Source organism: Vipera berus (genome assembly GCF_964194415.1).
Source record: "Vipera berus genome assembly, chromosome: 3".
NCBI lineage: Eukaryota > Metazoa > Chordata > Lepidosauria > Squamata > Viperidae > Vipera > Vipera berus.
In genome coordinates this window covers 170301667-170327166 of record NC_138204.1, presented here as the reverse complement: position 1 = coordinate 170327166, position 25500 = coordinate 170301667, and the positions used below count along the sequence as shown (strand labels likewise).

The window sequence follows — 25500 nt, the reverse complement described above, 5'->3', positions numbered from 1 at the left end:
CATTCTCCCAGTTGGTCTGCATGCAAGAAAAACTGAAAAAGCCGCAAAATCTTAAGCTTCTGACTTAAGTCCTTCAAAATTGTTAAGCATGTATTTGTTGTGTATTAACATGGAACAGAGATTTGTTAGATGTAATTTTGCATCAATAGTGCAATACAGGTAGTTCTTGTTTAGTGATTGTCTCATTTAGTGACTGTTGATAGTTATGACAGTATCTTTGGAACCAAGCCTCGCATTTATGACTTTATGTATTTTTCACAAGTCTGTAAAGCAAAGGAACGCTGAAGTAAGATTTTAGGCATAGACACAGTTTCACTTAGCAGCTGCTTTGCTGAATGATAGACTTGCTGGTTCGAGTTGTGCTCATGAAATGAAGACTACCTATAGATCAAAGTCTGTGTAATTAATCTGCCTGATTTTAAAACTACAGAGATTTGTCCAGCTAGTCTGTGGGAACCATACATGATTCAGTGGAAGAAACAAAAAGCTTTTGATTAGAAGGTATATACTGTATTGCAGGGGTTCCCAACCAGGGGTGCTTGCACCCCCTGGGGGTGCGAGACGATATCCCAGTGGGTGCAAAAACTTGGGTTTTCAAAATTATAGTGTATATGCATAATTCATTGCCATTATTTCAAACTTTTGTAAGGAGTGCGAGAATATATCAGAAGCATTCTAAGGATGCGGGGTATAGAAAAGGTTGGGAACCACTGCTGTATTGTGTAACAATTTATCACAATACCATGTTACTTTTAAATTTTATTATGTTCCATTACAGCATGTTGTATAATGTATAGAAAACTTTACATTGTGAATCTTATCTTTATTGATACATTTTTTAAAAGGACATGATGTACCTTCACCCAAGATCTTACACCTTTTCTAAATATTAAAAATATTAAAAAAAGTCCCAGATATATTACTGCTATTGATGAGATCTAATCAAAAGCTTCCTTTGATCCTTTAAATTATCAAAAGATTAATATGGAAGAAGATACTGTTTAAAATATTTGATTGTATTACAGGTAGAAAGGGACGCGGTGGCTCAGTGGGTTAGGACGCTGAGCTTGTCGATCAGATGGTCGGCAGTTTGGCAGGTCGAATCCCGAGTGCTGCGTAACAGAGTGAGCGCCTGTTACTCGTCCCGGCTTCTGCCAACCTAGCAGTTCGAAAGCACGTAAAAATGCAAGTAGAAAAATAGGGACCACTACGGTGGGAAGGTAACAGCGTTCCGTGCACCTTTGGTGTCTAGTCATGCCGGCCACATGACCACGGAGACGTCCTCGGACAAGCGCTGGCTCTTCGGCTTTGAAACGGAGATGAGCACCGGCCCCTAGAGTCAGAAACGACTAGCACGCATGTGCGGGGGAACCTTTACCTTTACCTTTATTACAGGTAGGGATAAGCAAACTACATCTCCCAAGTTCCCTTTTTGCAAATCTTGGAGTTCCATGTTAACAAAACATGGATGGCATATGTCTTCAGCATTCAGGGGTGAAAAATACATAAAATATTTGGTATTCCTTCTCATAGAAATATCACAGTATGGAGGAAATCCTAACTCAAATTAAGGAGGAATTATCTGACCATGGAGAGCTAATCTGCTATAGTGGTTAAAGCATCAAGGTGGAAACCGAGAAACTGTGACTTCTAGTACCAATTTGGGCACAAAGCCAGCTGGATGATCTTAGGCTAGTCATTTTCTCTCAGCCTTAGGAAGGAGACAATGGAAAGCCATTTCTGAAAAACCTTATCAAGAAAATTGCAAGGACTTGTCCAGGCAGTCTTCCAAGAATCAGACACAATTTAATGGAAGAACAAAAAAATAACCATGAGAAATGTTAAGTAGTGGAACAGCTTGCTTCCTGAAATCTTGCATGACTGGAGGTTCAGATAAAGATTGGGCAGCCATTTGTTCAGGATAGTGACTAGAATAGACTCTTGCTAGAGGCAGAAATAGAAGACTAGAATAAATTCTAGTTCTAGAATCTAAAGTACTTTTACCAAAGTAAAAAAACAAAACCCAGTCTATCCCCCCAAAGCAGCCCTCCTGCTATGTGTGATGTGGCTCCACCTATTTTGCAGCCCTCAAGCCATCCAAATATTAGTGTGATTCTTGTCATCAAAAGATTGCACATTCTGATTAAACATTTAAAAATAAAGTTTAGTATTTTAAATTAAGTTTTGAAATGAATAAACAGCCACTGTTTTTCTTTTGCAGTGATACAGTGGTTGTATGTTGACGAACCAAGAGTTTTAGGAGATATGAAAATGTTTTCAAGACCAGGCCCATCAGTAACTTACATCAGTAATTTACATGAATATAGATTATCCTAGTCAGTCTATTATAACAGGAAAGACTTATATAGTAGGTGACAAGTGAGCTCAAATTGACATTGACAGTTTTGAATTGAAGAACATCATAAGACACATACCTAATAATTCACAGCAATTTCAGTGCTATTGTCAGGGCCAAAGCCAAGAATGACAGGTGGTGATTCTTCCAAGCCAAATTCTTTATTGTCTATACCTATAGATAAATCATGCCAGCTTGAGCACTCTACTATTTGCATCTACAATATACTCTGTGAGCTATGAAAGAGTCACCCTCTTTCTCTCACACATAATAATATCTGGACGGAGTTGTCTCTTGCTCTTCTAAAATGTATCCCCTTTTTTCCTGGGAATCTACCTCCTTCCTATGTTCCCTCACATCTCTCCAGAATACTGAGTGCCTCAATAGGATTTGTCTTCTATTTATTTGTCCCCATCCAACCCATTACTAAATTTATACAATTTAGCATCTCTCTATCCTCACCTATGTCTGATAAGAAGAACACGACAACATTAAAATATTGATGATACTTCATTCCAGATTCCTAGATGTAGTTTCCTAATAGCTTTGTATAGAGTTGCCTTACCCATTTTCAGGTGTGTTGGGAGAAAGTTTTTTTTTTTAAAAAAAATAGTCTCAACAAATCTTGGGGTTACCAAGTTAGGAACAATTGATATAAATGTCAGTTCGTGACTATAAAATGAAAACTTGAGGGACTCCATATCATGTCTCCAAACAACAAACCCTTTTATGAAAAGTATGCTATCTCTAGTATTATAAGTACTCTATGACCTGTGCTTTCATGTAGTTTTTTATTAGGTTCAAGATTGAAACTTTTACATTGACTAATGTTAAATTACCTAAAGACCTTCTGGTCTTCAGAAGTCTTTCCTTTCCAATAATAAGTGACTGTGGAAGAGAAGCTTGTTTAATGACAGTGCTCAGTTAACACATGAACGTTCTATATAATTGGAACAACTTATTAGGAGAGGGGAGAGTAGACCACCACTTAAGTCTCTGAACTGTAGGAAGTGCACATGCTGCAGAGTCCTGCAAACATTTTTTGAGTACATTGTGCAAAGTAAGGGAAGAAGAAAATCCTCTAAGGAGGTCCACTGGTGGTTTTCACTATTGATTAACCTATAGCCATGGTCCCCTTCATGGATTACTGCCTTGTCGTGGCGAAGGGGCTTGCGTAATTCAATGAAGCTATGAGCTATGCCGTGCAGGGCCACCCAAGACGGACAGGTCATAGCTGAGAGTTCTGACAAAACGTGATCCACTGGAGAAGGAAATGGCAACCCACTCCAGTATCTTTGCCATGAAAACCCTATGGACAGTACCAAAAGGCAAAACGATATGACGCTGGAAGATGAGCCCCTCAGGTCGGAAGGCGTCCAATATGCTACTGGGGAAGAGCAGAGGGCTAGTACTAGTAGCGCCAGAAAGAATGAAGCGACTGGGCCAAAGCCGAAAGGACGCTCAGCTGTGGATATGTCTGGTGGTGAAAGGAAAGTCCGATGCTGTAAAGATTTTTTCTCCATAGGAACCTGGAATGTAAGATCCATGAATCAAGGAAAGCTGGACGTGGTCAAACAAGAGATGACAAGACTGAACATCGACATCTTAGGTATCAGCGAACTAAAATGGACAGGAATGGGTGAATTTAATTCAGATGACCATCAGGTATACTACTGCGGGCAAGAATCCCTCAGAAGAAATGGAGTGGCCTTCATAGTCAATAAAAGAGTAGGAAAAGCAATACTGGGATACAATCCTCAAAATGACAGAATGATCTCAGTTCGAATCCAAGGCAAACCATTCAATATCACAGTAGTCCAAGTCTATGCCCCAACCACCAGTGCTGAAGAGGATGAAATTGACCGGTTCTATGAAGCCCTACAGCACCTTATAGAAGTAACACCAAAAAATGATGTCCTTATCATCATGGGGGATTGGACTGCTAAAGTAGGAAGCCAAAAGATAACTGGAATAACAGGCAAGTTTGGCCTTGGAGTACAAAATGAAGCAGGGCACAGGCTGATAGAATTTTGTCAAGAGAATACGATGGTCATAGCAAACACTCTTTTCCAACAACCCAAGAGACGGCTCTACACATGGACATCACCAGACGGTCAACACAGAAATCAGATTGACTATATGCTCTGCAGCCAAAGATGGAGAAGCTCTATACAGTCGGTAAAAACAAGACCAGGAGCTGACTGTGGCTCAGACCATGAGCTTCTCCTTGCAAAGTTTAGGCTTAAACTGAAGAAAGTAGGGAAAAGCACTAGGCCACTCAGGTATGAATTAAATCATATCCCTGTTGAATATACAGTAGAGGTGACAAATAGATTTAAGGAATTAGATCTGATAGACAGAGTGCCTGAAGAACTATGGACAGAGGTTCGCGACATTGTACAACAGGTAGCAACCAAAACCATCCCAAAGAAAAAGAAATGCAAGAAAGCAAAATGGCTGTCTGAGGAAGCTTTGCAAATAGCTGAGGAAAGGAGGGAAGCGAAAGGCAAGGGAGAAAAACATAGATATGCCCAATTGAATGCAGAATTCCAGAGAATAGCTAGAAGAGATAAGAATGCCTTCTTAAATGAACAGTGCAAAGAAATAGAAGAAAACAATAGAATAGGGAGGACCAGAGATCTTTTCAAGAAAATTGGAGAGATGAAGGGAACGTTTCATGCAAAAATGGGCATGATAAAGGACCAAAATGGCAGGGACCTAACAGAGGCAGAAGAGATTAAGAAGAGGTGGCAAAATTACACAGAAGAACTATACAAGAATGAGCTTAACGTCCCAGATAATCACAATGAGGTGGTCACTGACCTCGAGCCAGACATCCTAGAATGTGAGGTGAAGTGGGCCTTAGAAAAGCTGAGCAACAACAAAGCTAGTGGAGGTGACAGTATTCCAGCTGAGCTATTCAAAATCTTAAAAGACAGTGCAGTAAAAGTGCTACACTCAATTTGCCAGCAAATTTGGAAAACTCAACAGTGGCCACAGGATTGGAAAAGATCAGTTTACATTCCAATTCCAAAGAAAGGCAGTGCCAAAGAATGTTCAAACTATCGCACCATTGCACTCATTTCTCATGCTAGTAAAGTCATGCTTAAAATCCTACAAGCTAGACTTCAGCAGTATGTGGATCGAGAACTACCAGAAGTACAGGCAGGATTTCGAAGAGGCAGAGGAACTAGAGATCAAATTGCCAACATACGCTGGATCATGGAGAAAGCTAGGGAGTTCCAGAAAAACATCTACTTCTGCTTCATTGACTATGCTAAAGCCTTTGATTGTGTGGATCATAACAAACTGTGGCAAGTTCTTAAAGAGATGGGAGTACCAGACCATCTTATTTGTCTCTTGAGAAACCTATATGCGGGTCAAGAAGCAACAGTGAGAACTGGACACGGAACCACTGATTGGTTCAAAATTGGGAAAGGAGTCCGGCAAGGCTGTATACTGTCGCCCTGCCTATTTAACTTATATGCAGAGCACATCATGAGAAAGGCAGGGCTAGATGAATCAAAAGTTGGAATTAAGATTGCCGGAAGAAATATCAACAACCTAAGATACGCAGATGATACCACTCTAATGGCAGAAAGTGAAGAAGAACTAAAGAGCCTCTTGTTGCGGGTGAAGAAGGAGAGTGCAAAACTTGGGTTGAAACTTAACATTAAGAAAACCAAGATCATGGCATCTGGCCCTCTCAATTCCTGGCAAATAGATGGGGAAGAAATGGAGGTAGTGACAGATTTTGTTTTCCTGGGCTCCAAGATCACTGCAGATGGGGACTGTAGCCAAGAAATTAAAAGACGCTTGCTCCTGGGGAGGAAAGCCATGGCAAATCTAGACAGCACACTAAAAAGCAGAGACATCACCCTGTCAACAAAAGTGCGTATAGTCAAGGCTATGGTCTTCCCAGTTGCAATGTATGGCAGTGAAAGTTGGACCATAAGAAAGGCTGAGCGCCAAAGAATTGAGGCCTTTGAACTATGGTGCTGGAGAAGACTCCTGCGAGTCCCTTGGACCGCAAGGCGATCAAACCGGTCAGTCCTAGAGGAGATCAATCCTGACTGCTCTTTAGAAGGCCAGATCCTGAAGCTAAAACTCAAATACTTTGGCCACCTAATGAGAAGGAAGGACTCACTGGAGAAGAGCCTAATGCTGGGAAAGATCGAGGGCAATAGAAGAAGGGGACGACAGAGAATGAGGTGGCTGGATGGAGTCACTGAAGCAGTAGGCATGAGCTTAAATGGACTCCAGAAGAGGGTAGAAGACAGGAAGGCCTGGAGGAATGTTGTCCATAGGGTCGCGATGGGTCGGACACGACTTCGCAGCTAACAACAAATAGCCATGGTGGCGAACCTATGGCACGCGTGCCACTGGTGGCACGCAGAGCCCTCTCTGTGGGCACATGCGCCATTGTCGCAGGCCTAGGCCTTCAGCTGGGTTTTATAAAACCTTTTCGCTTTACGCCTCTGCCACCATGTGCAAAAAAGGTTCCATCAATCAATCAATTTCAACTCACTTGAAAAAAAAGATCTCGCAAAGTTGGAATTGATTGAACATTTTAGTCCCACCCAGTCTGCCGTTACCACTGCAGCCACACCCACCCAATGGGCCACGCCCACCCAGCACCTGACGATACGCAAGTGGGTTCTGGGTTGCAGTTTGGGCACTCGGTCTGTAAAAGGTTTGCCATCACTGACCTATAGTAAAGAATCCATTTATTGAGAACATTATTGAATAAGATTTAAATAGAAAAAATTGTCTCTCTTCTTACTTAGTTTCCTGGTATTCCTTATGTTTCCAGGCTCTATTTCTGAAATATATCTGTTTGTCTGTGTGCACTCAGTGCTTCTTGCATCTTTTACATCCATAGGCATGACAGCAAAAATGCATAAAAACGACCCAGAAATTATAGTGATTTATAGATAGTAAAATAATGGCATAGAGATACAAATTCTGTTCTGTGTGGGTAGTTCTGTAAATTGTGTATTGATTATGTTAATACAACTGGTGTCTTTATTACTTGTCTGCTGATACTGCTCAAACATGCAGATCGAATGCTTTTTTCCTTGCAAAGTTTTATTCTAGTGGGAACAGTCTTGTAAAATGAGTAAAAAGATCAACTTTTAATTTTTATGAACCAAACAGTGTTATAAGACAATGTTTATTGAACTATGGGAAATGCAAAATGCACCCACAAAGAAATGTGGACAATTAAGTTAAGTCTAACCCAGGGGTATCAAACTGCCGACCCGTGGTCCGGACACGTTATCCGGAAGCCGCGCCCACCCCACTGCCGGCAATGGCGAAAAGGCTTTGGTACATTGCACGATGTCACGTGACGTCACGAGTTTGACATGTCTGGTCTAACCCCTTTTCTCCTATAGTTTCTTCTGTAACTTTTGTTCCTGAATTAAGCTTATTTTGTTTCATATTCCTTAAGGAAACCATTTTAAAAAGGATTCAAAATCAATAGCAATCTATTTTTATAGTTTTTTGGGGGATATGTGGCTTCTGTTACTTTGTTTAACAAGCTGAAAAGAGCCTCAGTCATTCAGGACAGTAGGTGTCTTTAAAAAATTTATTAACTCACGCTTGTGTAAAAGAAAATAGACTTTTTTTCAATTATCCTTAGCCTTTATTTTTATTATAGCTTGTAATAGCATAAATGCAATAAATCACAGCTTTTGTCATCTGTAAATGATTTTCTTTAAGAGTAAATGCTCCTTATTGTGTTCTTGCAGATTTATATACACTGATTCTTTTCGCCATTCTTTCTTTTCTTAAATCTCAAGTGTGCATCTCTTAAGCTTAGCCCTTATATAAAGAGGCATCGTAATCAAAAATGGAATCTGTGACTGTAGAACAAAAGGCATGTAATGAATTTAGTTCTATAGGTTTTCTTGGTTGTGTTCAAAGACCTTTTTATTGTTCTCTATATATCACTGATTAAATTTAGAGAACCTCATCTTTCACTGAAACATCTGTGAGACAGCAATCATTTCTTGCTTTAACATAACAGATATTATAATTCGTTTATTTATTTATTCATTCACTCACTCATTCATTCATTCATTCAATCTCTAGCCCCCTGTCTCAATTAGTGACTCTGGGTGGCTTACAATTTCAAAAGTATAAACTATTAAACAATAAAAACATTTTAAAACGAGAAAGAATATTTTGATAACAATAAAAAACATCCAAACTAAGTATATACAGCAGCAGAGATACTTGGCCAGTTAATACTAAAACCAGAGAATGGGGCCCTTAACACATGGGCCCTTAATACATTCAGCACCCTAGGCTTGGAAAAACAGCCAAATTTTTGAAGTCTTACAAAAGGCTAAGAGGATTGAAGCACTCTAATCTCCAAGGGAAGTTATTTTACAGATCAGGGGCTATTGCAGAAAAGGTCTGTCTTCTAGTCCCCACAGCTGACACTCTTTGGCTGACAGGATCTTCAGCATGCCCAATCAGTTTATATTTTTTTTATCATGCCCAGGTGATACAGGGTTTGTTTAAAAAAAAAATTCTGGAAGCCATAGATGAGGGAGTGGCTAATTCTATAATTGTATCACCTACCTGGGTAGGATCTTTTTCTTTTGGGAAATGTATGGGACAAATTAGCGGATTATTTGGACCCCTACCAATCGGGTTTCAGGCCCGGGTACAGCACGGAGACGGCATTGGTCGCTCTGGTGAATGATCTCTGGAGGGCTCGGGACAGGGGATATTCCTCTGTCCTAGTCCTATTAGACCTCTCGGCGGCTTTCGATACCATCGACCATGGTATCTTGCTGCGGCGTCTCAGGGGATTGGGAGTGGGAGGCACAGTTCTTCGGTGGTTCTCCTCCTATCTCCTGGGACGTTCGCAGTCGGTGTTGGCAGGGGGGCAGAGATCGGCCCCTAGGTCTCTCGTTTGTGGAGTTCCTCAGGGGTCGGTTCTCTCGCCTCTCCTGTTCAACATCTATATGAAACCGCTGGGTGAGATCATTCGTGGTTTTGGAGTTGGGTATCATCAATATGCCGATGATACCCAACTTTTCTTTTCGACCCCAAACCACCCCAGTGATGCCCTCGCTGTGATGTCCCGTTGCCTGGAGGCGGTTCGGGTCTGGATGGGGAGGAACAGACTTCAACTCAACCCTGACAAGACTGAGTGGCTGTGCATTCCGGCATCCCGGGACATTCAAAATATTCCATCTCTTTCTATGGGGGGTGAGCTCTTACCCCCCGTGGATAGGGCTCGCAACTTGGGAGTCCTCCTAGATTCACGGCTTACCTTGGAAGATCATGTAGTGGCCGTGACTAGGGGGGCTTTCGCCCAGGTTCGCCTGGTGCGCCAGTTGCGGCCCTATCTGGACCGGGATGCCCTGTGCACGGTCACTCATGCGCTCGTGACCTCTCGCCTTGACTACTGTAATGCTCTCTACATGGGGCTTCCCTTGAAGACCACTCGGAGGCTCCAACTGGTACAGAATGCGGCCGCGAGAGTTGTCTTGGGAGTTTCCCGGTACTCCCATGTTACACCTTTGCTCCGCGAGCTGCATTGGTTGCCAGTTGTCTTCCGGGTGAGGTTCAAGGTTTTGGTTATGATCTTTAAGTCCCTACATGGCATGGGTCCGGGTTACCTCGGGGACCACCTGCTGCCGGCTTCAACTCCCCTCCGCCCTGTGCGTTCCCACAGAGAGGGCCTCCTCAGGGTGCCTCCGGTCAGGGAATGCCGACTGGCGGCCCCCAGGGGGAGAGCCTTCTCTGTGGGTGCCCCGGCTTTGTGGAACCAACTGCCGGTGGAGCTCCGGATGGCATCAGACCTCCGAACTTTCCGTCGTGGCCTGAAGACCCATTTATTTGAATTAGCCGGTCTGGCCTGATGGGGGAGTTGGGTTTTAAATTGTTGTTTTTAGAATTGTTTTATTGTTTTTTAATTGGGCATTGATTTAATCTTTGTTTTAACTTTTGTATGGTATTGTATTGTATTGTTATTTATATGCCCTGTGAACCGCCCTGAGTCCCTAGGGAGAAGGGCGGTATACAAATTAAATAAAACTACAAAACTACAAATTAGATGTATTAAGTATTTTAGAGGCTCAATATTTTATTTATTTCCCACCTTTATTATTTTTATAAATAACTCAAGGTGGTGAACATACCTACAGTAATACTCCTTCCTACTATTTTCCATACAACAAAACCCTGTGAAGTGAGTTGTGCTGAGAAAAGGTGACTAGCCCCAGCTGGTTTTCATGTGAAATATATGTATTTTGTCCCTTATTTTTACAATAAAATGAAAAATCTGGTAACAAAAGAATGTGGTTTTGCAGTGCTCTGGGAACTGCAGTTATTGAGACCCAGCATTCACTAGATCATTTCAGAGCAGTCACCATCTGTCAAGGCCCAACATATCTCAGAGTTGTTATGGAGGAAGAACCACTCCATACATTGCAAGCTCATTGATGAAAACTGGAATATAAAGCTAATGGATAACAACCACATCTTTTTACAGTTTAATATGAAAAGTAGGCTACCTAATATTTCAGGGAAGTGGTAAGCAAAAAAAGATATATGGACTCTGTGGAAAAAAGTGCCAGAGTTCTCACATTCTAAGTGCCAGTGGTCTTTTCAAGCTTTGAAGCTCTCAATGTTTCCCAATCTTGTCATGAATAAATGGAATGGGCCATTTAGTTTCAGTCTAGCATACGTTTCCCACTTGTGTGCAGAAGGAGAAACATCTCTGATACAAAAGTAAGTCCTGTTACATTGCATTCTTCTGCAGAATTCATCATGAAGGAGTTCCCTTTCCTTTCTAAGGCACACTGTTGAAATTAGCCTCCACAGCAAAACATTTTGTAATAGTAGTAATAATAATTTGTTCAACATGAATGCCTTCTGACTCAATGACTGAATAGTTCTCACTGTGAAAACTTGGGATCCAAACCACGTTCCCACAGAGAGGGCCTCCTCAGGGTACCACCGGTCAGAGAATGTCGGCTGGTGACCCCCAGGGGGAGAGCATTCTCGGTGGGTGCACCAATCCTTTGGAACCGCTTACCGGCTGAACTCCGAATGGCCCCTGACCTTCGCTCCTTCTGGCGTGATCTAAAAACTTATCTATTCGAACAAGCCGGCCTGGCCTGATGGGTTTTAATATTATTTTAACTAATGTATTCTTATTTTTATTGCCCTGTACACCGCCCTGAGTCCTTCAGGAGAAGGGCGGTATATATATATATATATATATATATATATATATATATATATATATATATATATATATATATATATATATATATATATATATATATATTTCCCCACTGTGGATATTTGTACTGTACTAAGAGTGGTTGTCTCTTCAGTGATGTCATCCAGCAGGGCTTGGGAAAGGGTTGCTCATTTGTTGAATTCTAAATGGAAAAATATTACTTAATTAGTTTATTGTTATTTTTGAACTGTGCCTATTTGGTTGCTGCACTAGTTACCTGTAAGCTTCCAAACAAATTCGTTGTTATCTATAAGCTTTACATAGTGCTGTGTCAGGTTATTTGGAAGTCCAGCTTCTTCAGAAATGATTTTTCTCATCGTACAAAGTCATCAAGAAACACGCTGGTGGTGGTGGTGGGGAAACTGGACCAGAGTAAACTTTCTCTGTAGCTGCTTCAATGCTCTAAAATGTTTTGCCCCAGAGGTATGCCTTTGTTATGCAAATTCCAAATCTACTTTACTTTGTCACAACAGAAATTATTTGTATTCTCTATTCTATAGTATACCATTTATGTCTTGGCCCTGAACAAATGTTCAGTGATGGAGTTAGCAGCATTGCCATCCAAACAGAAAATGCTAATGCCTCCTAATCATTGTTTTGCAAGGGATTGTGTGTTGCGGTGAGATTAAAGAAGCAACTATAAAGGAAAAGGTTAAATTGGAGGAGAGAATGGAGGAGAGGATGGAACAGAAGCTCAAAGCGATGAGGGTAGACATCTTGACTTCAGTGTGTAAAGTGGCTCGGTGTGTGGAAGAATTGGAGGAAAAGCTAGAAGACTTGACTCAAAAGAATGCTATATTAGAAGCAAAAGTATTGGAGAATGAAAATAAAATGGAAAAGGAACTGTGTCTTGCTGAATATTTCCAGATGCAGTTTGCCATTAGAATTAGAGGCTTAAAGGAGAATACTAAGGAAGATCTAAAGCAGCTGGTTTCTGAGGCTTTTGAAATAGTGTTGAAACAGCCAGCATCTGAAATAAAAGGAGGCATGGACAAAGTGTTTCGTGTGAATTCATGGATTGCCAGACAGAGGAAGTTGCCTAGAGATGTGGTGGTATATTTTGCAAAAAGGGAAACTAGAGATGAAGTTATACAAGCTGCTTATGATACTAAAGTTATGATTGCTAATCAAGAAGTTTTGGTCTTAAAAGAAATTCCTCCAAAGATTCTAAGGAGAAGGAAGGATTTTACATTTCTTGTGCAAGAGCTCAAGCAACGAGATATAAGGTTCAGATGGGAGATCCCAGTGGGGTTGATGGTGACGCACGAAGGTAAAAAGTACCGTTTGGTTACTGTGATGCAAGCGCGTGATTTCTACAATAATGTTTTAAATGTAACGCCATTAACACTTTTGGAAGCTGGAAAGGGATCTGGAGAAGGAGTGCATCAAGAGGCCGAAGATGGTCAGATAGAAGACAACGGTGTTGGAGGAGATCAAGATACAACCTCGTTGGATGAATCTATAAAACAGAGGGTGACGCGTGCTGCTGCAAAACGATCTAAGAAGAGAAAGTAGCAGGAATCGCAGAAGTCTTTGGAACTTTTACGATATAGTCAAGTAGTCAAGTAGGGGAGGGGGGAAAAGATTTGGGTGTAGACGCAATATATTTTTATATTTGGTGGTTTTGTGGAAAGGGTGAGCTTTTTTGGATTAAAGTTCAAGTTTTGTTTGCAATTTTTTTTTTTCTTTTTTGTTGTGTTTGGAATAATTATAGATGTGGTACTGGAAGAGGAACGGTCGATTACAGAAGAGTTGACTTTAAAGTTTTTTGATTTGGGATCCTTGGTTAATTTGGAAAATTATTTGTAAGAATGTTATATCATGGAATGGATAAAATGGATGGAGTTTATTTAGGATAAGTATAGGGTTGAGAAGGGTTTTTTTTTTCTTTTTCCTTTTTTCTGTTTTTAATATATGTTTAATACTATTAAGGTTTGTTCCATTCTATATAAGCTAGAGAGTGTCCTTTTCTTATTCTAGTTTTTTTATATATATATATTTAATATTGTTAAGGTTTGTTTTATCCTATATAAGCTAGAGAGTGATGGATTTTAGAATTTATAGTTGTTAGTATATGGTTGCTTAGGTTTGCCTTTTTTTTATATATATATACCTTGTATTCAGCTCTGGGAAGTAGGGGGGGGAGGGGGGGAGGTAGGGGGGAGGAGGGAGGGGGGAGGAGGGGAGGTAGGGGGGGAGGAGGGAGGGGGAAGGGGGGTTTTTCAAGGGAAAATTGTATTTTAAAACTTTTCAATAAAAAAAAAAAAGGAAAAGGTTAGATGAGCTATGATGCAGCATTTGTATGTGTTTTAAGAGTGCACCTTCTCTCACCATAGCTTCTCATTTGCTTTATCATCATTTTATGTAACTGCATTTTTTTCAGTTCCATAGACGTGGCAATTTTGCAAAATATTGGAACAGCATATTGCAATTGCTCTTAAATTATAAGTATGGCATTGCTTATGAAAAACCAACTAATGAGTGATATGTTTAATAAATGCAAATCAGGTGGATACTTATTTTAGTACAGTCAGAGAAGCAGATATTATGTCATGAAGTAACTATCAAAGTGAGAATAGAATTTTGTGAAATGATCCAGGATACTTATTCACAAGGGTGTTCCACAAATAGATCTTTGAGACAACTGTACAGATCTCCATGAAGATTGTAAACTTCAGAAAACTTAACAGTTTTCACCATTGCAATAAAGAATAGAGGAAATTATAATTCCTTCCTTCCATTCCAATTTGAAAGCCATTTTTGGCTTCAGGCAGACATAAAACCATCATACTAGTAAGATTATCTCTGGATCGTTTGCTGTTTTTAATTAACAAGTGTCAGGACATATTCTATCTCTCTAAACTTATTTGGTGTGGCTTGCTTAAGGAGTGACTACAGTTCAGAGGATATTTCAGTTTGTGAAGAAATTATAGGTATGCTCTGAAGTATTATAGAATGTAAGAAGTCTTTGTGCTATTTTTCCCCTCTTACTTCCACAATGAAAGAATTGTGTGTGCTTTCCTTAAGGTCTTCTTTGCAATTCTAAGTTCCAAAGATAGCAACAGTAAATTATATGAAAAATATGATTGGTTTGTTAGAAGTAACTTGAATTATTTTTGGCTCATATGATTGCACATCTTGATCTATTAATGTTTTGTACTGAATTATGTTTCTGTGTATGTGTGTGTTCTGTTTAGTATTTATTAATTTGGAGCAGTTAGAATTATTTTAGTTAATTTAAGTACATTAACATTCACAACAAGTGTAGTAGTGAAGTTGACAGAGCAGCTACTGATTTTCTGATTTTATCTAAAGCTTAGTTTTGAGATTTTGCTTCATAAGCTTCCATAGACCAAATTTAGAAAGTAAGTATAAGGCTTTGATAGATCTTAACAGGTGCTACAGAATTCACATCTGTCACAGCAGGTAGGATGCTAGCACCACAGTTACTATTATTAAGAATTTGTGGCATTGTCAGGCTAACTGCTGAGCTCATCCTGGAGTTTGTGTTTTTTGAAGGGCTTTTACTCCCAATATCGTGGGGAGATATGTTCTTGTCTTCTGCAGAATGGCCATTCAGAAGAACACTTGAATTGACTTTTTGGCTAAATCTGATCTATGTTGAGCTTTATATTTTTAAGCCATTCCAATTAAAAATACTCCAACATATTTTTGAAATAGATGTTTCAATTTATGTGTATGTCTTAAATATTTGAAATATATTTCTGAGTTGTTTTGTTTCTCTGTAGCTATTCAGCATTTATAATTCATAGTCATTATAAACATTGTTCTGTAGTCTTCATTTATTTAACCAGTCAGAACAGAAAGCTGTAATGACTCTTACTTTACTTTTCTTTTTCTTCTACCTCTTTCTCTCAGGTAGGAAGGAATTAAAGTCATCATGATGATACACTAATTTTTCCTGTTTCAGTTACTTAATTAAAAAAAAGCAGCATTAGGCCTAATTCCAAAATGATACCCCAAATTGATACCTCTTGTCTATTAAGCTTCATTTTCTATATTTGAATGAAATGGCAAAAGTACTTTGTTATAGATTTTATGAACAAGTTTTAGCAGAAAGAGGAGATAAAAGCCTAAGACTCACTTTGCCTCTTGTTCAAAGCATCCTGATTTTGCAAGTATGTTCTGAATCACTTTTTACAGTATTTATTAAATAAAGTTAAGAACTTATAATTCAGTAAGCAATGGAAAATATTTCCCCTGACTCATACCAATACTATTAGTTGTTAGTCCAGTTTTGTAATTGCAAACTCAAAAAGAATAGAAAAAAAATCATTGATTGAGTCCAAGAACTATAAATGAGTGAAAAGTAAAAGCAGAGACTTTGACGTTTACTGGAATATTGAAATATGTTGCTGACTGCAAGGAAATAAGATAATTTATTTTTTGATTCTGCAAATAGGACCAGAATGTCTCCCCCCCCCCTACTACTATTCATTCCCTTTACATCACGCATCTAAAACATGCTGCTAATTTTTTTTGAAAGGTTACTTGAAGGCAGGAAGACTTTTTTAGTACCTTAGACATCTTTGAAAGAAGAATAAAATACTATAGGCGTAATACAAGATAGAGCTTGTATTACAATATCATGATACATGTTTTGTCATTAAGTAAAAGCTTACAAATTGAATGAATACTTCTTCAAAAGTCTACTCTTTGTATCTCAAAGTGCTGCTGCTGTTTACTAGATATCAGGAAAGAGATTGAGAGTACTTTTTGGAGACTTTATACCTGTCTTTGCTACCATCTGGCAAACATATAGATGAGGCCCATCAAATGCAAGCAAATACATCTAAATAGAAGGCTCAAACATTTAGGTGCAATGACACATATATATGATGGCTTAAGTAGGGATCGGCTGAGTGTGCTTTCTAGTATTCTAATCATAGGAGCTAGGCAATCCATAGGGGAATCTGTCTACCTAAATATTCTTAATTATTTTTCACAATACTTGACATAACTTCCATATTAATATATTATTTTTTCACTTACGTACCTAGTTTCTATACAACGCTATGCTACAGTTCAATAAAAAATTGTATCAAGAGTTAAGTATATTGTAAAATAACACTGTAAATTATAGTTATTATCATACATTATCTCAAGTTTGTGACAACATCGATATAGGTAATTTGTGTATGTGTGTGCATGAATGTTTGAATAAAATGCCCATCTTGGCTTGTGACTGTTGCATAAATCCTTTGCTTTAATGTTGGAGAAGAGGTCCAATAGACAGTAGTCTATGCAGATTAGTAGATTTTGTCCTTAGTTGAATGGTGTTAAAAAGAAGTAATTTTCTTTCTTTACAAATTGCTGGATTCTGGTTCTACAGCCAACTTGTCAATTACCTGGGATAACTTCAATGCAATGAAGCCGACTGTAACTCAGGCAAATTTAAAGGGTTACTGGAATGAGAAATCTGCACTAATGTGGTACATTGAGCAGACAGGTTCTATATTCAAAGTCCTACATCTTTTGATTTAGTAATATTTGGATTAAATTTAAAATTGTAATACATTTCCAAATTTATGGGTTAAGAAGGTGCTAGTTCTTGATACTTTGTGTTAGCTGGATTTTTCAAGTAAGGATAAGGTTTGTGGCAGTTGCTCTGGCCAGGACTGATTTTTTTTAAAGATGTGCAACATTTTTGAATAGTTTCAAAGGTGACTCTAGATTTGATTCAAATTCCTTTTAGATAATCTTGTACCAGGGAAGAAAAATTCTTCAACATAAAAAGGGGTGATAGCTAAAGACAGAAAGAGGTGAAACAGAAATGTCTGTGTTTTGGATATTTTAAGACATTTACCTTACTTAACTACTTTCTTGTTTATTTTTATCTTCCCCTGACAGTAGAAGAAAATGAATCAGAGGACCAGGAAGGAGTGGAACAGTCAGCAGTGCCAATAGGTAATTTCCATGCCTACCATCATATTGCTCTGTCTTCCAAAAACATGATACATATTTGGTTTGTTCTCATCATGCAGAAAACAATGGAACATTTAAAGAGAGATATGGACTTCTAAAACTCATGTTTTGTAAACATGAGTTCTCCTTCAGTTATTTAAAAGAACATTACATAGAACACTTCTGTTATGCTTCTGAAGCAGATCTGTGTACAAATTAGCTATTGATCTATTTTCTAGAAGACCAATTTTTCCGTTCAGTTTACACAGGATCATCTGCCTATTTTTTAAAATAGTGGAAATTTACACATGGGGTGTGAGTTTTATCACAAGGAAGCAGAAAAAGAAGAATTAAACTTAACATTGCTCTGGCACATGCACATTTCTGGATTATGGCCAGGCATTTCTGCAGGCTGGTTACTTTCACAAATAAGCATGCAGTTTAGATCTTAATCCACTGATTTTGTTAGTAGTCACTGATCCCTACATTTAAGTCACTGGGAGTTATGCAGATAAAGACTTAGTTCAGTCAGCAAGATTTTAGGCTGGAAATTTGACCTGTTCATTATAATAGAGGTTAATAGCATGTTGCTTCTTATAACAGTTCTTTAGTTTTTTGCTTCTGCTTTGAAAAAAAATTGTGCTATAGGGACAATTAAGTCCTTTAGTTTGTTTGATTACTTGTTCTGGAAATAATAATTAAATATTCTTTGTGCAAAAAGTGTTTGTATTGTATGTTTTATTGGTATTGGTTTAAATTTTAAGGATCCCAGCAATCTTAAAAAGAAATACTACTGCTTTAATTGTGCTTTTCTTATATTTAAGAAGCTAAAAATACACATTGCAATTGCACAAACCAGATTTTCCTGATTAGGTGCTTTCATCATTGCCAATCTAATAATCCCAACCAGCAGAGGACAATTTTTATGCCTGCTGGGATTAAAGTCAAGTTGAAGTCCAACATATTTGGAGAGCATCTAGGTGAAGAAGGCTGATAGATCAGACTGGATGATCCTTTGATAAAGTGATTTGGAATTATGCAATTTTTAATGTAACTAATTCATGATTTTCTGCTCTCAATAAAATTAGATTCACGTCCAGATTTTTGGAATGTTGTATATCATATATTTTCCTATAGTAGCAGTCCAGTACAGCAGATTAGTTGTTTAACTAAATTCTTATTTTTTTTAACCTGATGTTTTTGGATATTTATATAACTGATAGGAGAAATGAATTTTTATTTGAAAGAAAACAGGAATTTGTACAATTATTGTAAGGGTAGGAACATATTTTCCAATGTGTTTTGTCTTGTCAGTTTTTAAATATCTGTAGTACGTGATATCACTCCATGTTGCTATTTAGTTTTAGGTAATTTACACTAAAATATTATTGACTGTTTGACATGTAATCTAAGATTGGCTTAGCTGTCAGAAAAATACAGACACAATACAGACACACACACTCACTAATTCATGCTGTCTTTCTGATATTAAAGTGTATTGGCCTTATTTATTTCAGGTTTAATATTTAATATTTAAATATTTAATATTTTAATATTTAAGTGCTATTAGAAACACCCAGATGGGATGAGTGAAACGTCCTTCCAGATAAGAGCTTTGGAAATTATCACAATTTATTATTTATTTCTTATATTTATACCTATAACTATCATTTATATCTATATCATCTGTATCTTGTCTGTCTGTCTATCTATATACACACACATACACACACACATATATGTGTGTGTTTGTAAGGTAAATAATTAACAAATCTTGGAAGAAAGAAATATATAATTCTGTATCATGGTAAAAGAAAACCATAGAAAAAGGAGAGAAATTAGGCTAATGCCACACCTGAATAATTTTAAATTTATGGGACATATTTATTTCTGAAGATAGTAGTGAATTGCAAGGATGAATCGGTCAAAGTTCAGCATACAACAACCTGTGAACTACCCCTTTGTTTTTGCTACATTCTTACCACAACACACGTAGATACTAATTTCTCTACAAGATGCACCTTTCAGTCGGCCAATTATGCAAGCAGCGTTGAGCTAATGCATACATATTCCCGTCTCCCTGTCTTCTGCCTTGAAAGGAATGTAACAAATTGTTTTATGGTCCACTGGTTCTATCACAGTTTTTATACCATTCCAAGGTTAATTATCTTCCTCCTTGAAATAATATTACTTCTGCTAGTAAAACGTGCCTTTCCTAAGCTGTTCCTAGTTCTTACTACATTCCTCAAAGAGTTAATCAAGGGATTCAGCTATAGCTTAGCTGGCAACTTCTCACAACCTTGACCTTTTTTTTTCTTGGATTATTTTCTTTCGCTTGGTATCTGCACTGCACAGACAGATCTCTTTCTGTATATTCTTGCTCTCTGTGAACTTGAATCATTATGGAATCATTGGGAAACTTTTCAGCGTCTCCAAACTGCCTAATTCCACCTTTGGTTCTTAACTACTTTCCTTTTCTCCCTTTCTTAGTCCAGCCCAAGCTTTGTGTCTCTCCTCAGCCATTTCCTCTGCTACAAACATTCTGCCAGCTTCTTAGCCATTTTAACTTTGCTTTCAAGTAAGAGAGACTATGTACGTGAGAACAGTATAAGTGCAGTTAGTATATCTGCGAGAGAGTATGGCAGACAGCTATCTTCTGTATTCTGCCACAGAAATATTTCAATTAAAATTATTGATATATTCATATATCTTGATTGATCAACGCCTTTGAGTCAGTGTTGATCCTGGCAATTGACTGTACTTGTGTCTGAGCTGTTTTTTAGCTGTACAGGTATTCTTTGACTTACAACAGTTCATTTAGTGATCATTGGAAGTTACAACAGCACCAGAAAAAGTGACTTATGACCATTTTTCACACTTATGACCTTTGCAGAATCCCCGTGGGCATATGATCAGAATTCAGACACTTTGCAACTGACATGTATTTATGACGGTTGCAGTGTCCCAGGGTCATGTGATCACCTTTTGTGACCTTCTGACAAGCAAAGTCAATGGGGAAGCCAGATTCACTTAGCAACCATGCTATTAACAACTGCAGTGATTCAGTTAACAAATATGGCAAAAAGGTCATAAAATGGAGCAAAATTCACTTAAACTTTCTTACTTAGGAACAGAAATGTTGGGGTCAATTGTGGTCACAAGTCAAGGACTACTTTTATGTTTGAAAGTGGTTTGTCTTCTCACTAGGGTTGAGAGAGAGTGACTGGCTCAAAGTCACGAAGCAGACTTTGTGACTAAGGCAAGAGTAAAACCCAGAGTCTTCCAGCTGATTCAAATTTGATTGTTTTGAAGACAAATAAGAATAAGAAGTTCTCTACATATGGTCTGAAGTTTTTCAAGTAATACTTGGTATCAGAGCTCTGGCTGTTTCCATTAAATGTGCTTTTTATGGAGTACCAAGTTATAAATGTAGTGCAGCTACGGCATATTAATCTTACTGCAGAGATTTAATGAGGCAGTTGTTTTGCAATGGACACTGTTGGGAGCAGACAACGATAGAGTTTTACTTCACTGCTGAACTGCAGAAATATTCCTTTCCTGGTCATAATTATAACCACATGATCTCTTAGTTTTCCTTTCTTTTGCCAGCACTTTTCCATGCAGAAGTGGCTTGGAAGGAGGTCCATTAAAATGCAGTCAAATGGACTGGAAACTGGGCTTTTTTCCTGGTTAGCGTGACATTTTAGGCTCTTGCTCAGCTACGGATCTATGCTTCATGGACAAAAATATTTAAGATGACTTTTCAAGCATACATATTGTCTGCTGGGATGGCTGTTAGACAGTCATTACTTAAATTTAAATTTTATTTTTGTATAGGTTTTTAAAAGTAAGTGTTCTAAGACTAGAGAAGGATTTCTGCCTTTAAGGTTAGCCTTGAATCAATCTCTTACTGGAAGTTAATTGGTGTTCTTAGGTTTATTGCTTCTAATTTTTTAAGCATTTGTATTTTTCATTATCCTCCAAAGTTGAGGTTTCATTGGATCAAGTTACAGCAATAATATCTCTTGTGAGGAGAAAGAAGAGAGAGAGAAAGTCAATGGGCACAAAAAGCTATGGGAAAATATACTATTTTTACATTTTCTATTTATATAAATAACCAACATAAAAAACACTAGCAGTTTATATACTGTATCAATAGGCAGAATTTATTTGACAGCTCTTTTTTGTTGCATTCAGTAATTCTGCAGCATGTCATATTGGTAGATAAACAATGCTGAAATAATTGTTAATATTAAGTATGATTTCCAAATGTCAGTCTGGTGTTTTCATCTAGTCTATTCTGACTGAGGCGTTAAGCTTTTAAGAATTTACACTGTGGTAGCAATTGCAAAGTTGCAAATCAGTAGCAAATCTACAGGTATAAGTAGAAAGATTATCTCTCTGAATATTTTTTTTTGATTTGTTCGTTTGGTTTACTCATGCAAGTTTTCACAAATAACTCTGTTTTAGAAAGGTGAATATATCTAGGTTGACACTTGTCTATTGAAGATTAAATTTCTCTGGTAAATCTGTCATTTAGCACCACTGCCTGTAAGGAAAAGTTATTAAGTCTACTTAAAGCACTTTAAGAAAGTATGAAGTCTCAAGTTTCCTCCTTCCGTTATATATTCAAGATGGACAGTATTTAATATTTATTTGTTACGTATATGTAGGGGTGTGGTTCTATACATATGTTGTATATAGTATGTTTAGGTGTGTGTCATGTATGTGTTTCACTTTAAGAGCAGGCAACTAAATTTCATTTTTTTGATGTGTGCCGTTGGGCCCACAGTAAAAAAAAATGACAATAAAGGTTATCTCTTATTTAGAAACATTTAAGTGTTTAGAAGTGGTGATATGATAGGTAAGAGTATGTGAAAGATAACTTAGATAAATGGGTCATAAGAACATATATGCAAATCGATCCCTAATTGAAAAGTAATTTCAAAGAAAATCATTTTTCTCATTTAAGTATATCACATTTGAAATATCATAAAACTGGAGCTGGATTTTTATAATGCCTGTCTTAATAAAAAGTAGCTGAGAATTAAGAAAAAGAATGTGTTCAATTTTGTATGCAAACATGTTAGACCTGGAAATTAGATGTAGAATTCCTATTTTGAAGTTCATCATTCATCAAAAAATTCTCATACATATGGGCAATATATAGTCATTTTCATAAGAACCACTCTAAAACTACTTTAAAATACTGGAAGACACTAATGTAGAGTTGATGTGATAACATTTGCCCCGAACGTATTTGAAGCGAATTGATTTGGCATTCATGCTTCTAGTTAAAGTCTAAAGCAGACATATCAAACTCGTGACATTGTGGAATGTATCGGGACGATTTTGTCATTGCCGGCAATGGGGTGGGCACGGCTTCCGCATGATGTGGCCAGTCCGCGGCCGGCAGTTTGACACCCCTGGTCTAAAGTATAAGTTGATGCCAGCTGGATACGTGCAAAAGGTTTTGATTTCAATATGTCCTGTTTAAGTTTGAAACAGTTGTTTTACAGTCCATATGAACCATTTCACTGATACTCAGAACTCTTTTATATGAGTCTGTAACTCTGATTTCACTATCCACGACTATAGTAGGAGTACCTTTTCAGAGAAAAAAGTAGGAATAGAAAATATATTCATCAAGAGAAGGCAGAAGCTGCCACACAGGGGCTGTGACTGAACCCAGTCTCATGGATTTGTCCCTTTTTAAGAATTGACCTAAAACCTAACATAGCATTTTGCTAGAACATACATTCTAAAGTAACAGCAGATGTTACTTTGCCTGACTCCTGTTCCAGCAGATATAAATCTGTGAATGCATAAATAGATGTAACTGCTTTTTTCACCCAATGACTTTTATTATATAATTTGGAAAAAAAATCTGCTAATAGATAGATCTGTCCTTGTAAGACTGATTATCCTAAGCAAGGTTTCATATAACTCTCTGCATGTCTGTTATTGGATTTTTGTTAAGGGCCAGCATTCATGAATAATAAGCACTGAGTATACTTGCATCACATTCTCCCTTCACTTAAAGTAAAGTTACTTTAAAACAAATAGCTTTGTAAAGTTTATGTGCAGCATTTAAATAGTCATGTTAAAATTAAGATTGAGTGCCCATGTTTGCCTGAGTCAGTTTTATGAGATGAATTTGGGAATTTCAGCCGAATCTCTAATAGTATGTATTGTGCACATGGTGCTTTCCAACAAATGTTTAATGATTCTGGGTCAGTTTGCAACAGTTAAAGATAATTATTTCTTTTCCTTTGTCACTTATAACCTAGTAGTATTTTTAACTGCTAGACTTGCAGTTTGTGGATGCAAATGCTGGAAATGTACTTACAAGAAAATTTGGCAGTTTTGTTAGCATAGGTAACCTTAAAGCAACATAAGATATAATGATTTTTCAGATAAAGAGCTAGTTGCAGAAATTATGCTAAAGTAAGATTTTTATTTTTAATTATTTGCATCCTGCCTTTATTATTTTTACAAATAACTCAAGGGGGCATCTATATCTCTTGCTCTTTGTCCCTGTTGTATTTTTTGAATTATTTACTGATATTTTATTTTGTCCACTACTTTTCATTTTTCTTTCTTTTCTCTCTTTGCAATTATTCTTTTTGTTTAAAATGTTTTAAGGAGGAAAAACAGAAATAGGATACAAATGCTATCTTTCCTATGTTATGTTTAAACAAATCAGTTTAAAACAAAGTTTTAAATTGTTGACTTTTTACTAGTCATTTACCAAACTGAAGTAGTATTGGATGATACTTAGATTTCCTTTATACAAGGAATTTGTCAGAATCAGTTTCTGTAAATTATATTTTGAACTAAACTCATCCTTTCTATTCCTGAATTATAGCTAGATTCTTTGCTGGATCTTTAGTTCACCTCTTACTATATTTATTAAGACAAATAATGATGCAAAACTGCCTCTAGAGCAAATTATTCTTTGCAGATTAGTGCATCCTTATTTAATTAGTAGATGGGTTAAATCATTCTATAATAAAGCATTGGTTTTTAATTTTAATTTTATTTGGCAGTAAAAGCTGATCATTTGGCTTTTTCTTAATATCAGTTTCATTCTCATGGCAGCAAGTTAGTTCTAGCATTAAAAAAGTTAAAACCTGGCTTTATTCCCTGGAACTTTTTTTTTTAAAAAAACTCTTTTTCATTAGATTGTGCTGCATTGTAGAAGGGATTTATTCTTTTAAATTATTCAAGTGATGAAAAGCCCCCAATAGTTGCATTAAAGTTGACAAAATTAACTGTGACAAATGGAAGCATTCCTTTTGCAGAAGGGAATGGTATTTGGGAAGAAAAGTAATAGAGAATGGAAAGGATAGATGCTTCCTCTGTTTATTGAGCTGTAAATTCTAGCATAATGTTCATGTTCTGCAGCCTCAAGCCAGAAGTATTTTTGTACCTGTTGAATAGCTTGAACAACAACAATAATACAAGAAATCCACCCAAAGTCCAATTTTTTTAAACAGGATTGTTTCTCCCAAAACCTTGGAGTCATAATCTTCATTTTCTTTCAGATCTGAACTGTAAACTAGAAGACAGGACAGACGATGGAGAGTTGATAGATTGTAAGAAAAGACCGGAAGAAGGGGAGGAATTAGAGGAAGAAGCTGTGCACAGCTGTGACAGCTGCCTCCAGGTGTTTGAATCATTGAGTGACATCACAGAGCACAAGATTAATCAATGTCAACTGACAGGTAAACAATACTTCTCATTTTGTATTTGCTTACAAAGTTTTATTTCTGATTTTAGGTTTCTTCTGCAATGATGCTCCTCTTAATGCTTCCCTATTTCCATCCGTTATTATTTTATTTTAAAAAATGCGCTTCAGAAAGGCTCAAGTAAACATTCTCAGGCAGGGTTGAATGGGTTGAATCTTCATTTACACTTGACTGTTTTTCTACCCTACTCCAGTTTT

At 37.4% G+C, this 25500-nt stretch overlaps 1 protein-coding gene across 1 annotated transcript in view; it reads left to right on the top strand.

Moving 5' to 3' along the window:
* Positions 1-25500, top strand: part of ZNF521 (zinc finger protein 521) — a 321090-nt gene that overhangs the window by 18241 nt on the left and 277349 nt on the right. Inside the window, exon 2 of the mRNA XM_081325811.1 lies at positions 25100-25279. Coding sequence (XP_081181937.1) covers positions 25100-25279 — 180 coding nt within the window. The remainder of the gene's footprint in view (positions 1-25099; positions 25280-25500) is intronic.